This window comes from Onychostruthus taczanowskii, unplaced genomic scaffold, assembly GCF_017590055.1.
Source record: "Onychostruthus taczanowskii isolate IOZ18803 unplaced genomic scaffold, ASM1759005v1 scaffold18, whole genome shotgun sequence".
Lineage (NCBI taxonomy): Eukaryota > Metazoa > Chordata > Aves > Passeriformes > Passeridae > Onychostruthus > Onychostruthus taczanowskii.
In genome coordinates this window covers 4,998,277-5,013,841 of record NW_024499017.1, presented here as the reverse complement: position 1 = coordinate 5,013,841, position 15,565 = coordinate 4,998,277, and the positions used below count along the sequence as shown (strand labels likewise).

At 39.2% G+C, this 15,565-nt stretch overlaps 1 protein-coding gene across 2 annotated transcripts; it reads left to right on the top strand.

Annotated features, from left to right (window-relative positions):
* The first annotated feature begins 2,700 nt into the window (after positions 1-2,700).
* LOC121333892 (dipeptidase 2-like) lies at positions 2,701-14,333 on the top strand. Of its 2 annotated transcripts, XM_041400672.1 has the most exons (11): positions 2,701-2,852; positions 4,457-4,740; positions 5,519-5,645; positions 6,114-6,243; positions 6,564-6,705; positions 7,153-7,222; positions 7,708-7,884; positions 8,391-8,478; positions 9,067-9,142; positions 10,767-10,902; positions 12,136-14,333. In XM_041400672.1, the coding sequence occupies exons 2-11, from the start codon at positions 4,607-4,609 to the stop codon at positions 12,319-12,321; spliced, it is 1,266 nt and encodes a 421-aa protein (XP_041256606.1). In that variant the 5' UTR covers positions 2,701-2,852; positions 4,457-4,606; the 3' UTR covers positions 12,322-14,333. The 2 variants fall into 2 exon arrangements, with proteins under 2 accessions (XP_041256606.1, XP_041256607.1); XM_041400673.1 differs by lacking the exons at positions 2,701-2,852; positions 4,457-4,740 and having other exon boundaries at positions 5,535-5,645; positions 6,140-6,243.
* The last annotated feature ends 1,232 nt before the right edge of the window (positions 14,334-15,565 follow it).

The following is a 15,565-nucleotide window of genomic DNA, read 5'->3' as shown; positions in this document are numbered from 1 at the left end:
GTGGCTCTGTGTGTTCATGTCCTGAGAGTGTACGGCACCCTCTGAACTGCCTTCAGGATGTTGGTCAAATTATTCATGAAACTGGGGCAGCTTCAGGCACCCCCAAAGCAGAGCAACATGGCAAAAAGAAGTTTTTTACTGACTTGTTTTTTAACCTCTTTGATCTCCCAAGATGAATATTTCTCATATGGTCTCATCTAAGAAATATGTTGCAACCACACTGATTTAAACAGATTAAAATTACCAAAGGACCTCCCATCACCACCCCCTCTGAGTGTGAACGCACTTCATTTTAGGACCTGAAACTAATGCTGTGATGAGTAGAAGAAACAGATGGAACTCAATTTGCAATAGTTAATTCTGCCTGTATTGCTATTTTTATGCAAACTGAAATCCTGATACACAGGATTTCCTCTTCCTAACATGTTGTAACATTTTCTAATTAAAACACTGATACCTGCCCTCAAGAAATGCTAAACTGACTGCCCTGGAGATTGTAATCTTCAAATAGAGGTAGGACAGCAAGTTTGAATACTTGATAAGCAGGACTTTCAATACTATGTTAATGTGGCCTGTCCCTAAGCAATTGCAATGGGGTTTTGATGCTGGTTGACACACAAAACTATATCCATCCCAAATTCTAAAGTGCTGTTATGTAGTGTAGTTGATGCTAGGAGCTGGTAGAAGAGAAGAATTTTACAGAAGACAAAATTGCAGTTAGAAATGGCTGCTGCAATAGGCATCTGCATGTGCAAAGTCCTACTTTCCCAGCTGCAGTCATCTACTGCCCAATCTGTGCTGGCAGTAAAATCTATCAGTGGTTTGGATGTGTAAGTGCTGAAATTAATGAAGAGGCTCTGGGCTGGAACAAACCTTCCTAGTGGGAAAAGTACTTCCAACACATAATGTTATCCCTCTGCCTCCTGACAGCAGCTGATTTGAGTGTGAGTGCTGCAGTTATTTTACAGCATCTCAGCCTGCTCCAAAATATGTGTGAGGTGAATAAAACATGCTATAAACAGAGGGATAGCTATTATCAGGGAGAGACAGCTGTGTATCAACATTCTGGACAATAAAGATAGCTCCTGGGATACTTATCAAGAGACTAGTCCTGCCAGATGAACTCTGCAGGAAGGATGCACATCACAAATGCCACATTGTAAGAATTATAATACACAAACAGCTGCTAACACTAATCCAGGGTTATTGGAATAAAATTATAGAAGAAACTCATTGTATGGCTCATGATGAGCCAAAGGAAGCATTTGGCATTTAGCAGCTTTAAAAATCAGTTATGTTCTGAATCCACAAAGAAGTGAGCTGTTAAAAGCTCAAGAAGGTGCTCAATGGCTCAGCAAGAACTGTTGTTGAACAAGGAGTTGGTGAGTGCAGCTTTCTGCAAAGATGTGGAAAAAGAGTTTCAGGTAGAAATCAGATCAGAGATTTAACTTGACTTTGCAAGGAGAGAAGATTCAGAAAAGGGGAAAAATAAATTGCAAGGCATGTGATATTTAATTACTCTGGAAGATAGTGATGAAAACCTTAAAAGTTTAAAATTAACAATGAAATATGGGCTAGAACTAGACCATAAATGGAAAAGGAGTCTGAACCTGATAACTGCTGCTTTAATTTCATATGAAATTGTCATAGCCATAATGATGGCTCTGGCCTGGATCAAACTTCAGATTAGAAAGAGAAAACATTTGTCTTTTCTCTTGTTACTTCATCTGTATTGTTTAGGGTTCTCTAGTCCAGAGAAGTGGATAGTAAATGTTTATAAGTGAAGTTCACCGAATCAGCAATGTGCAGCAGAATTCCCAGGAATGTGTGGCATTCTGTTTAAGTTTTCCACTTAGTGGGAACTAGAGGATTGATGAGAATTGTGTGATCACTTAAGACAGGACTTGCACAACAGGTCTGTGGGAGATTGGATCATGAGACTTGGTCATTTCTCTGCTATGGAACCATAAACAAAAGCACGATGCCCTTTTGGTTTCCAGTAAAAAGTATGAAATGAAATAAAAATTATGATAAACAAACCACTTCTTGTGAAACTCTAGCATCATGGTTTTGCACATATTTCCTTGTTTCCAAATTTTCATGTTTGAAAGGGAGTGAAAAATCATAGTAGGTTCAGAGACATAATTATTTTTGGAAATGTCACCTGTACCTTGTGACTATTTTGACCTTTGTAAATATAGTACAATGGCACTGTAAGTCCTGAATAAAATACAGCAGGTATAGTAACACAAAGTAGATACTTATTGGCTGAGGTATAGTCAATGTGAGTAAACAAGCACTGGAACAGGGGCCTGGAAATGTTGTATGTTCTTTTTCATTGAAGATATCAAATCTTCCACTGAGTGAGGTCCTGAGCAACCTGATCTAACTTTGGAGTTACCTCACCTGGGACCAGGTGGCTGGACTAGATGACACCCCGACCAAAAACCCCTTCCAACCTAAATTATTCTGTGAAGAGAGGCGCCTATTTCTGAACCACACAAACAGCGACTGTTGCACATCATCTGCTAGTGAACAGAGGCACTGTGCACTGCACAGCCAGGCTGCCACGAGAGGGAGGAAATGCTGGGTTTTGAGCAAGGCACAGCAGAAGCCTGGTGGGGCTTCCCCGTGGGTGTAGCTGAGCTGACAGCTCCTGCACAGCCCTTGCATCTCACAAAGTGGCAGTTCCCAAATGCCTGCTGTGTGTGCAGCCTGGGACACGAGCTAAAGGAGCACAGGAGGTTTCTTGGTTGCTGCTGTGATGCCAAGCAGCTCCAGTGCCAAGCTTTAGCTGCTGGATCCAGCACAGTGGAATGTGGATTTCGACTCGGCTGTATTATCTGAAGAAGGTAACTGCTCCAAGGAGCCTCTAGATAAACAAAAGAAAAGCTATAAATCTTATTTCAGCTTCCATTTCTTGGCTCTGTTCAGTCAGCATGACAAAAAGCTCTGTGGGTTTTGTATTTCAGATGTTTAAACAGGGATGCTAATATACCATATTCTTAATTTTGTGTAGTGCTTGCAATACTCCTTCAATTTTCAAGTACTGATCTCTGAATGATGATTTAATCATGAGTCTTTTTTATACCTAAACAGTTTCAAAGGAAAATGAGTCTTACTGTCAAAGTATAAAGAATATTTTGCATGAAACTGAGAAGATACTTTGATATAGCAAATCTATAAAAAATTCTTGTAGCTACAAAGAACTGCATAGAAAGGGGATTTGGTAATGTATAGATGAAAATAATTTATTTTACCAGTCAAACCACTGGAAGAACACTTAGTTCCTACTGAAAAATCTTCCTGAAATTTGCTGTTGAATTCAGGAAAAAATTGTGAATATTTGGGCCAAAATCTACAGTGTGTATCAGTTTTTATAGCTTCAGAACAGTTTTATTGTGTGAAAAACATTAGCTACTTTCCCATTAAGCAGTTTGAACTGACATATTATACCAACTTCATTATTTATATGAGGCCAGAGCAGATAATAAGCTGTAAAATCATAAATTTTCCTTTAGAGTCCTTTTGTCAGGATGTGGCAGAGCTCTAGAGATTTGGGCTGCAGATCTATCCTGTATTTTGGCTTGAGGAATTTGCAACCAAAACATGCCTACAGAAACTAATTTGCCTTTGTGGTACTAGCTTGTCAGAATTCTTCTGCTTGGGCAGTTTTTTGACCTTGTCTTTTTAACATTTTGCATGCTGACCTGCCACAAACAAATGTAACATTTTCTAGATTAGAGATACAAAGACTTTTTTCCCTGTGGTAACAAAATCTGCATTTGTGGTAAAAGGGTAAGTCTGTATTTGTGCTTTGACATTTGAGGGAAATATCTATGGTTGCCACAGAGCAGAAAAGGAACAGCTTCTGATTGCTCTCTAAACTTTATGGGTTTGTAGAAGTGCTGTGCCTCTAAAGTTTTTGGGTCTCACAATGCATGTGTATTTCTGATGCATATTTATGGAAGAAAAACTTCTAAGAATGTACTGCTGTTGGAGGAAGGGTTTTGAGGATGGTTTTGTTTCTAGCAATTACTGTTCCTCTCACCCCATCTGATGTTCTGTGTGTTTTAAGACAGTTTACTCAGAAGCAGCTCACTTCTCAACTTTCTCAGAAAACAGTTCCGGTGCTCACTTCAGTGTGAGATTTACCACAGAAAGAGAACAAGCAAGTTAGCATAATGAAAAACCTATCTTCTTCTGCTGTTTTGGAAGTTGTTTTTGAGAGCTGTGAGGCCAGGGTGTAGCAGGCTCAGCCTGCCAGACTGAGCAGTTTGTTCTCTTCAGCACTGAGCTGGTGGCAGCAGCAGAGTTTTAGGACAGGTCATATGTGCAAGACCACAATAGCAAGAGACCCTAAAATCTTTGGGAAGACTGTAGCAGTTTCAGTTTCCAATGCTATCTTCCCTTCTGTTTACTATTATTTCTTTGTTTTTTTTCTTTCCTCCTCCAGAGTTCACAGTGGCCTTATCAGAAGGAGGGGCATTCAGCTCTGCCTGCACTGTTAAACCTACAGTCTCTGCAGACTGGAAATTTTGCTGTTTCATTGTCATCAGTGAACAATTGTGGTATCCCTGTGCTCTAGCACTTTTTCCACTGGAAAATGGAAATGGAGAGAAATATGGCAAAGTTGTTGTGGCTGCTGATGTCCTTTTCTGATATTGTGCCATTCAGCTGTGAGAAATCAATGAGAGAAAGAGCTATTGAGCTGATGCAAGATGCACGTTTGATTGATGGGTATATAAAATATGTTCAACTAAACTCTCTTTGTGAGTCTGAGAAGTGAGGAGGAAATGCTGAAGTGTCAGATTAGCAGAGACATGGGCTGTTATGTGCACACAGCACTGAGCTACCATTGCAGTGATACATTGGGAAGGAATTTTTGTTCAGAGGGTACTTAATGCAGGATTGTGTTATCCTAAACAGCATTTGATTTTCTGGCCAGGTGTCACGGTTTAACTCCAGCTGGCAACTGAGCCCCACGCAGCCCTTGCTCACTTGTCCCTCTGCTGGGATGAGGGAGAGCATCAGAAAAGTGAGAAAACTCATGAGTTGAGACACAGACAACTTAATAAGGAAAGCTATGCACAAACAAAGCAAGACAAGGAATTAATTCACTACTTCCTATGACTAAGGCATTCAGCCATCCCCAGGAAGCAGGGCTCCATCACACATAACATTTTCTTAGAAAGATAAACATCTGGATTATGAATGTCCCCTGCCTTCCTTCTTCTCCCAAACTTTATATGCTGAGCATATGGTCTGGGATATCCTTTGGCCAGCTGGGGTTGGCTGTCTCAGCTGTCTCACTCCCAACTTATTGTACACCCCCAACGTGCTCACTGGTGGCATGGGGTGAGAAGCAGAAAAGAAGAGAGATTTTTAGGCATCTATTGCTGGAAGGATTATTGGCAATTAACGGTCTAAGGGACTTCAAACAATGGAAGAAATTACACTTGGGTTAGAAAGGGAACAACTTATTTCTATTACAAGCCCTGTTTGTTTTCCATTCTAGCCACAATGACTTTGTACTGCAGCTGAGAATCCTTTACCAAAATAGACTCAGCAGAGTCAACTTAAGGGAACTCAACATGACCCACACAAACCTTGTGAAACTTCAGGCTGGTTATGTGGGGGCTCAGGTATGTACTGCTGTGGTGGTGGGGCTCAGAATATATTTCTACACTTGCTTCCTTCCTAGCCCTGATTTTGGTTCTTTTTGTTGAAAAAGAAAAAATAATAGAACTGAAAAGCCACAGAAAATCTTTCACGACAGTTGTGTTTCAAATGTTTGGGTTTTATAATTCAGGAACACTTAGTCAAAACAGCAGCATTTGTTTTGTGATATATAAATTAAAGGAAGCTTATATTTGCTTTCCTGCATGTACTGTGGAGTAGCTGAGTGCATCAGAAGGCCTTAGTCATGTCTGGAGTGGGTGCTCTTGCCTTGTATCATAACTCTTTCTTTGGGGAAAAAGCTTTCTTTGGGGAGTGGCAACTCCCTTGTAAACTGCAGGAAGTTGTTTTGGTCTGTGCTCCTGAACTATAAGCAAATGGAAGTCCAAGTCAAAACACAAATTATCTGTTTTACTTGTCAATGTCTCTTTCAGTTTTGGTCAGTGTATGTTCTTTGCAGCGCTCAGAACAAGGATGCTGTGCGCCTGACCTTAGAGCAAATCGATGTTGTCAAGAGGATGTGTAACAGCTATGAAGAGCTGGAGCTTGTGATGACTTCCCAAGGTGATGGTCCTCCTTAAAAAAGGAATTTTTTAAAATGTGATTGCAGGAGGTGTGTACAGAGAGATGCAAGCAGACAAGTTGTCCTGCTTTAAAGAGTCACTTCAACATTTCTTCTGAACCGCAGCCACTGGCTGTGCACAGCCCTGGTCCACTGCAGTCATGAGAAAATTTGCCATATAAACATGTACTCTGTAAGCTCCAGTTCTATGAAAATATCTTTATTATTGCTTGCAATTTACACAGACAATTGCTGCTTGGGAGTGCTGGCTTTTTATCTGTCATGGAATTACTTTGGAATCATCTCCCTCTGTGTTTTCCAGGTATCTCTGACAGTAGAGGGATTGCGTGTTTGATTGGAATAGAAGGTGGCCACTCCATTGACAGCAGCTTGGCAGCACTGAGGATGTACTATGACTTGGGTGTTCGTTACATGACTCTAACACACTCCTGCAACACCCCTTGGTAACTAGTGTGCACATTTTTGTGTGGCTGTCTAATGCAAAGGAGTGGCAGCTGCATGGTGGGAGAACTATGGATTCAGACACAAACTTATCCTGTGAAAGACTTTGAACCAAGTCAAGGTGATAGGTTTTGGGAGTAAATAATTTTCCGTGTATACGGTAGGAGACTCCATCCATTATGTAGTGCCTGTTATAATTATAATTTGGACACTTGACAATCTGATTTTCTTAAATTCCTTCACAAAAATCAACATTAGGGAACCTGAAAGCAGTTATGAACATAAAAAGCCCTGCCTGAACAAGATACCTATTATGTAGCTCATTATCCCCACTTTTGGCTATGACATTGTAGTCATTTTTCTTGTGTGTAATGTAAGAGATTTCAGCTGCTGATACTGTATTCTTCAGAATAATAAGATGTTTCTTCTCCCTCACTCCCCTTTTTAAGGTCTGAATCATCATCTAAAGGAATACACAACTTTTATCCTAATGTTATTGGTCTGACTGCATTTGGCCAAGTAAGGACTTCTTTCAAATGTTAATCTGGGCAATCTGTAATGCAACTAACAACTTCTGACCTTATCTTCTCAAAAGCAAATTGACATTAAAAATTAATTTCTGGAAGTTCTTGATAGTTAGGAGGTGATCATCAAATTGCCTGTGATGTTTCTTAGGGTATAAGAAGTGTTAGATTTTTTTACAATTGCTTTAATACAGATTAGATGTATGAATTCATATGCACAAGCAATAAGATGTGAATAACATTTCCAATTACTTATTTTAGATTGCCTAAGTTTTCTAAATTGTGAGCATGTGGTGGCATGCTGGCTAATTTTGAGTGAATAAATCACTAATGAATTAATAGGTACACAGCAACACATACAGGTACAGCATGTTTATGACTAGCTGGCAGCTGCAGAATTAATCTGTTTCCATATACCAACTAAACAGCTTCCTTTCAGGAAACTTAATACTGACACTGTTGTCTGTACATTTGTTTTAGGAAGTGGTAAAGGAGATGAATCGCCTGGGTATGCTGATAGATTTATCTCACACCTCCTACTCCACTGTAAAAGCTGCACTCAATATCTCAAAAGCACCAGTAATTTTCAGCCACTCGGCAGCATTTTCTCTCTGTAATCACTCAAGAAATGTTCCTGATGATATCCTCCAGCAACTGGTGAGTGATATGGTTCTTGGGTTTGTTTTTGGAGGAAGAAATTTCTTGGTTCTGCTTCTTGGGGTTTTTGGTTTTTGTTTTAATGGCAATGTTTGCATGGGCTGCAGCAAACGTGCATTCAGATCATGATGTTTACTTTCCACCTCCTCATCCCTGAATTTGATTTAGAAGCAGGTCCTTGAGCAGCAGCTTACAATTGCTTCTGAGGCATTTTCTTTGGGTTTTGTTTAGCCTTTGACTACAAAAATGAAGTGTTTGCAAATACTTTGAAATTCTGGTTGAGTTTGTTTGACGTAGTCACTGCACTTCTGCTGATTCAGTCTACGTGAAAGTAAAATGAACCCAGGGGAAAGAACAGGGAGGCAAAACCTCATGTTGCCATCTGAACTTTGACTTAGTGTTGCTGTTCTCGCTGGTGGACGGGTGTAGAAGACTCTATACAAGATGCCCATGAAGTTTGCAGGGCATGAGTGTTCACTCATCACTTGTCTCTTCATATCTTTCAGAAAAAGAACAAGGGGATTATCATGGTGACTTTCAATGCAGATGTACTGGCCTGTGGCAGAAAAGTTGTTAATATTTCTACCCTTGCAGGTTTGATGTTTATATACTGTAGTTTTTATGGGTTCTACAAATTTCTATAAATTCTGTGAATATCCTGGGGCATGCATAATTTCCAAGGCTGTGTAAATTACCCTGCTTGTTTATTCCATCCACACCTTAGCCCAGCTCTAGGTACTTTCTGAGCTAATACTCATTAAACAATAACAAGAGGTACAAGGTGGGTGTGTAGCTGGAGGACAGGATGCTCACAAACAGAGCCAGCAACCATTAATCCCAAAGTAGTTGTTACTTTCTGGAAAACACCTTAAGCCTATGCAATTAAGAGTGGGAAACATAGGTAAGTAATGGATAATGAAAATTCTATTGGTATAATTGGGCTGCTTGTTAGGAATGAATGTGCTGTAATGATCATGTCTCTTTCCTCACTTGCATTTCATCAGTGTAGCTGTTATTTTGAAGGTTGCTGTCTGCTGGAGTGTCTTTGCACTTTTTAAAAAAGGATTTGATCAGGAATCCATGATTAAGGAGAGTTGTTGCCCAGTGCCAATATGTGTGAACTGTAATATTGTTTTTTTTTTTTGCTAGGTGCTTAGATATTATCTTGATATTTTCTTTCAGATCATTTTGACCATATAAAGGAAATTGCAGGCTCAGAATCTATAGGAATTGGTGGTGACTATGATGGAGTGGAACAGTGAGTAAAGTTGTACAAACATTGATATCTGCTCCTCAAATTATGTTGGTTTTGGTTCATTTAAGGGAAAAAAGAAGGCAGACTAAAAAAAACTGGTATCAGATTATCTTGTAATGAGACTTACCCAAGTTTTATCAAAGAGGGGCACAATGATTTCTTTTTAGAACTGCATGAAGCAGTGCCACAAATGGATCCTCATGCCCTGTGAACTCTGAAGCCATGTGTTCTAGGTGGTGGTTTGGGCATACAAGACCAGTGATAGGAGCTGTTTTTCTCCAAAAGCCACCCATGAATGACAGAAAAGCTGCCTCAGCCTTTATATGGTAAATGGTTCAGTCTAGAGAGGTGCTGCAAAACTCTTTCCTCCACTATCCTTGGGGAAAGGACAAAGAGCTAGGGTGCTGTGAAACCCCTCCTGCTTTTGGGAAGTGTTTGAGGCAAGCAGAGCCTGGTGAGCAGCCTATCACAAAACCTCTCCTCACTCCTGGGCTTCTGCAGTTACAGCACAGGAAACAAATGCAGATTGGGTGGCATTTCTTGCTGTACCCTTAATTTTTTTTTTTCATTTTTATTTTTCTGTTAAATCATTATCTCATTCTTCTTTTTTCTTTTTCTCCTGGAGTCCAGCCTGCTTGGGAATGAAAGTCAGAATCAGGCCCCCATCTGTAAAGTACAAACACAAACCCATTGTGTCAGCTCCCATGATATCATAGCTCTAAAATGATAATGTTCAAAATAAAAACACAGTTTGCAACAAAAGGGCACATTTTATCATGAATTTTCTCAAAGAACATCAGTTAAATTAGTGGTGGAGTTGTTAAGGCCCTAATTCCTGCTAGTACTGCTACAGAGTTTTTGAGATATGCTTATCACCATACCTCCATGGAACAGAAAAGTAATAAAAATATTAGTCATCTCAAAACAACCTCAAAGTCTCATGGAAATACAATTTAAAACAGCTGTTTAATGCAGGTTTTGCAGCTTTTTATTTCTAAATTCTTTTTTTTCTGAAAAGAATTAGCACAAGGCATAGATCAGTTTTGCTTTTTGTAATTTCTTTGGTAGAGGGCTCTGAATCGGTTTCTTTCCACTGCTTAAACAATTGGCTTAATTCAAACTAATATTATTATTCTAATTGGGATTTTGTTTGAAAATAGTTCATAAACAACAGAGTTCACAAAATTGCCAGCGACTCCAGAGCTCATCATGTGTTTGTAGGTTTCCTTTTGTCCTCAGTTACATGAATGGCTTGCCCCAGCTTCATCTGTGATGCAGCTGTTTCCTCTTACTCTGAAGGCCTGATGGAAAGTGTGCATTGCCAAATACATGAATTTCTGGTTATTTTTTCCCTTTTGTTCTTATATCCTTCCATGCTGTTGTTTTGCCTCTATTGAAGTTCATCTTCATTCCAGTTGTGTTCTGTTTATTGGGTCCTGTGTGAAGAAAAACACTTTTGTTGTGTCTCAGTCCTGTTTCTGTTTGTCAGCTGAATTCTCAAAGGAAGAATTGGGTCCAAAGTCAGCTCACTACAAAAGTCAATACGTGCAAAAGACTAATTAAAACCCTTTTTCTCCAGTTTGTTAGCGATGTGTGTTGAATGCTCTTGTGTGACTCTTGCCAACAGCTTTCCAGAGGGATTGGAAGATGTCTCTAAATACCCTTCTTTGATAGAAGAACTTCTTAGAAGAGGATGGAATGAAACTGAACTGAAAGGAGTCTTAAGGGAGAACTTTCTCCGTGTCTTCAGGGAAGTAGAAAATGTAAGATTTAAATCCAAGCTGAATCTTGATTCTTACCAAGAGGGAAAGAGGAACTGTAGGTGTTTTGTTGTTTATTTTTTGGTTTTTTTTTTTTTCCATTTTATGTGTTTTGTTTTGGAGGGGTTTTTTGTTCAGTGAGAGAGATATGAGGGAATGTAAGCACCTAATTCAGTAAATCCAAACGCTGGGAAAGAAACCAAGATGGCAAGAGAGCGTTAGCAGCATAAAGGAAAATGAGAGAGAGCAGACAAAGCTTTTTGGAAGTTTTTCTCTCTGCAGTAATCTGATAAGCACACATCAGTGACTTCAAAATGGAATCACTTCATGGTTTGGAGAAGCTGCGGATGTACCAGCATCACAGTCTGGCTGTGTTCGCTGGGGCAGGAAGGAATGTTGATTCCTGCAAATCAATTGAATTCTTGTCATGGGATTGGGCTGCTGTTCAAAAGGCTTCTGCCATGGCCATGTCACTAACAAGCCATAAACATAACAACTAGATCCCAATGAGCTTTAAGTAGAAATGGTAGAAGTTAATCCAGAAGGATGAGGGAGGAGAGGAGGGAAGGAGATGGATAAGAGTAGGGCCCCCTCAATGGTAACTTTACAAATGCCTCTGCTGAAACTTCAGACTGCTTGCCTCCTACTTTTATTGACAGGGGTAGGTAAGTAGATTTTACACAAAAAGCCTTACAGACAACAGATGTTTCACAGTGACCTTTCTTCCACTTGTCTTTTTCGGGCATGTTGGATGAACTGAAATGAGGGAAATTTGAACTATTCCAGTTAAGATGCCAAAATATGTCCATAATGCTGACCTCCTTGTGTGGCAGACTGACATTATGAAGAGGCTCAAATTCACCACTCCTAACCAATCTGTGGGATTCAGTAATGTTTTTTTCCTTTCTAAATTAGAGACATTGAAGCTCTGTCCTGAGAGTGTGAACTTCTTTCAGGGAAGAAGGTTCATGAGTTTGTTTGCTCCATATGTAGAGAGAGCCAAGACAAAGAAGAGCCAGACCTGTGACTCTTGCCTGTAATGTGCTGAATTCTGGAAAGTGTTTCATAGGAATGCAAACAGCAGAATAATGACATTGATTTCCTCACACTCAGATGTGGTTTTGCAATACAGTTTGAGTTGGGTAACTTGAAACAGCATTGAATTTGCTAGCTGCATAAAGCTTTTTGCTGTTGTGCCAGTCTGACTTTCAGGGACAACATTTTGAATTTTTGTAGGTGCGGAACACTTTTGGAGTAATGGACGTAGGTGAAAGTGAAATTCTGCAAGAAGCACAAAATTCCTGTCGCCTAGACCTGCGTAAGCCTCAGCCTCAGCCATCCAGGTCCTTTGGATTTCCTTCTGTGGCACAACCTTTCAGTCTGACACTTGTATCATGTTTAATGCTGTGTTATGTGTCATAAGATCTATGGGGTCTAGAGATTTATAGAATATTCTGCAATGCAACTACTTATCTTTCTGTGATTTGTTAATGGAAGACTATAATCAATTTTAAACATAATTTTTATAAATTCATCTTCATAATTGAAAAATTAAGTAAATTATAAATGATGTAGCAAAAGTGTTTAGAATTTGAAGTGATAAATTCTGTATCACCTCAGCTGGACCAGGACCAACATCGTTAGTGGAAAATAGTCACATTTAAAGAATAAATTCTGTAATACTTGATGCATGGTTTTGGTACCCATATTGTGGAATAAATACTGGAATCCAGAACCACCAGTTTCACACAGGAAACTAGAGATTATGATTAAGATATCTGTGCCAAGTAGTTTTCAAATATTACTTCTTGTTAAATCATAAAACTTCCATCAATAGTTGATGGCTTACTCATCAGAGATGGGAGAAGACCACCCCTGCCATATGGAGAAGAGTGCTTTTTTGGTTTGCTTGGGGTTCTGCTTTGCTTTTTAAGATGACAAGATGAGTGACAAGCTTATTCAAGTTTGAACTGCATGCCTACAACTAGCTTTAGAGACTCATCCTGCAGTACTAAACTCTTATTTTTGAATCCTGACCAGGACAGTGGGCAACTGGACAATTACTGAAGGGTGGAGGTAGATCTCTCACGTTCAGGTGCAGGCAACACTGTGGATACTTTTCTGTAATTTGAGGACAGCTGTTTGCAGCATTTTCATGATGATGGGAGCAAGAACAACAAGAGGGTTGTGGAAATCTTTTTGACATTTAAACAATTATCCCTATCAATAACATATTGTATTATTTCATTTCTATTCTAGATGGCTAAAGTCAGACCATGGCCAGTGGATTCATAGACATGAGATTAGACAGAAATCTTTTTATTATAAATCTGCTGTTTTGGCCTTTGGAATACATTTTGAAATACACAGGGTATGCAGGGTTAGAAACTCCTATTACAGAGAAGAGCATATATTGAAATAGGCCTGCTCTTTGTAGGCTCAAAACTGACATTTTAGTCAAATATACTGAGATTTAACATTAAATTATAAGATGGCAGCACCACATGTTTGTATGGTCAGTTCCCAGTGCTTGCTGGTAAATTCTTTCCCATGATTCTTGCTGGTAATGGTAATTTTATTATACCAATTTTTATTTACTCATATGACATCTATAGAATTTAGACTTAGTGTAGAATAAAGGCCCTGTAACTGATCTAAAGAAAGCATTTGTAAACACACAAAGTATTTAACAACAAGAGAAGGCTGAGCATGAACAGGCTGAAAAAACAGCACATTAGGTTTTTTCTAGAGGAATTCGAGACTGTTCCTACCACCATTTTCCATTTCTGTGCTCTTTGTACAAGTAGGGTTTCTGGAAGGACCTTGTTCTTTTATAGCTTCAAAATTAAGCTTCATTAATCTTTCTGATAAGATGATCTCCTTGATAAATATATTCTAATTGTACTTCTGTATGTTACCAAATTCTTTACAAATCATGTGGAACAATCTAGCTGCACACAAGTCAACTTTAAAAGAATAGTTTCTCAATAAATACTCATCCTGGATATGCATGTAGAAAGGTGAATTACTGATTCAGAAGTCTGGCCTCTCTGATATTGCTTGACTGTAATAAGAACACGTTTTACTGGTAAAATGATTAATTCTAATTCCCATCAGTACTTCTTCTAATAGGTTCATAAGCCATTGGAACACTTCCATACATGGTCTCTCTTCTCAGAACTAGGGCTCTGATATGCTTCATTACACAAAATGTAAGATGTTTCTTTTTTCCTTCCAGCTGTTTTCTTCATACTGTTCTGTCACTTTACCGCCTGCTAATTTTTATTTTTTACCTTCCCATACTACAGCATGGACTAAAAATATATATTCCTTTTCTTAAAGGTACATAAAATATTTTTCCATGACTTCTTGTGTATAATGTATTGTACTTGTTTGTTGACTGTTTGTGCAACGAGCAATTTGTAACCTTGTGGCAAAACAGAGACATGAAATATCAATAAAATATTGTTTAAAATTGTGTAAGGACACTGGTGTAATCTCACAGAACAGTGTAGATGTTCAGAGGCCCATGAGACCCTGAAAGAACCTTGCACCCCTGTGGCAGAAATAAGGCCAGAGTAACATGAGGACTCTGGGTCAATAACAAAGGGAAGGGCTGCCCTTCAAGCCCCTGCTTGAAATTCAAGTAGGTTTAATCCTGGATGTAGGCAGTCAGCCCCATCTAAATTCAGATACTGCTAAACCCATCCAAGCAAGTGCCCATGGGAAGGGATCAGTCACTGCAGTGAGTCCATGAGGACAGTGGTACCTGCAGCAAGTCCCTGCTCAAGCTGCCAAGGCACAGAGAACAAGGCAAAAGGGGCTGCCTGCACCAGGGTTGGCATAACCTCTGCCTCACAGCACTCCTCACATATGTGTTGTGATCTAAAAGTCCCTTTTCCATTACCAGTTACAATGTCAATTCAGAATGCTTCAAATAAGCTGATTGTGAGAAACAAAATCAGAAGGCAAAATCAGCAGACGGAATCTTGTGCACTGATTATCCATGTTATCTAGCTTATTTAATAGATGAACCTAATTTATTTTTCTTAAATGATCAAAACCACACAACTTGAAACATGGTAGGAAAGGCATCTTATTAGAAATTAATTTCAAAAGTAAAATCATGTAAGATACAGCTATGACTGCTCCCAGAAAAACTAGTGACCCTTCACTCTGGTGCTAGTGTCTCCAGCCCTGACAGCAACTTCTAGTCTTCACAACTTTGCATTTGTAACAACTCAAGCACAAAATGATTGTATTCTGTTTTCTGCCTCCCAATGGGAGGGTGATTCATGCTGCAATTGAATGCTTTTGCCCTGCCCCAATTAATAACAGCCATTTGCATTGGTAATTTGAATGCATTCAAGTTCAGCTGACAGATTCTATTATGGCTGCTGGTATCAGTGAAGTACCAGAAGTACCAGATGTAATTGAGATACAAACTTTGTAATAAGCTCTGTTGGCTGCCAAATGAAAGAATGCAAGTCATTCTAAATAATGAGTTGTGCTAACATGAATTCTGAAAATATTTATTCATATTTCTGTAAATCTCAAAATCTATGTACTATGAAGCATCTTAGGCTGATTTTCAAAAGGCCCAGAGTTGAAGGCATCTTAAACAATCAAAGGCTCATGCTTTTATGTATGTGATATGAGCAGCCAA

Coding starts and splice junctions, on each gene's coding strand:
- LOC121333892 (XM_041400672.1), top strand. CDS start 4,607: ATGGAAATGGAGAGAAATATGGCAAAGTTGTTGTGGCTGCTGATGTCC. Junction 5,646..6,113: donor CTGGTTATGTGGGGGCTCAG/GTATGTACTGCT, acceptor TGTCTCTTTCAG/TTTTGGTCAGTGTATGTTCT. Junction 6,244..6,563: donor GCTTGTGATGACTTCCCAAG/GTGATGGTCCTC, acceptor TGTGTTTTCCAG/GTATCTCTGACAGTAGAGGG.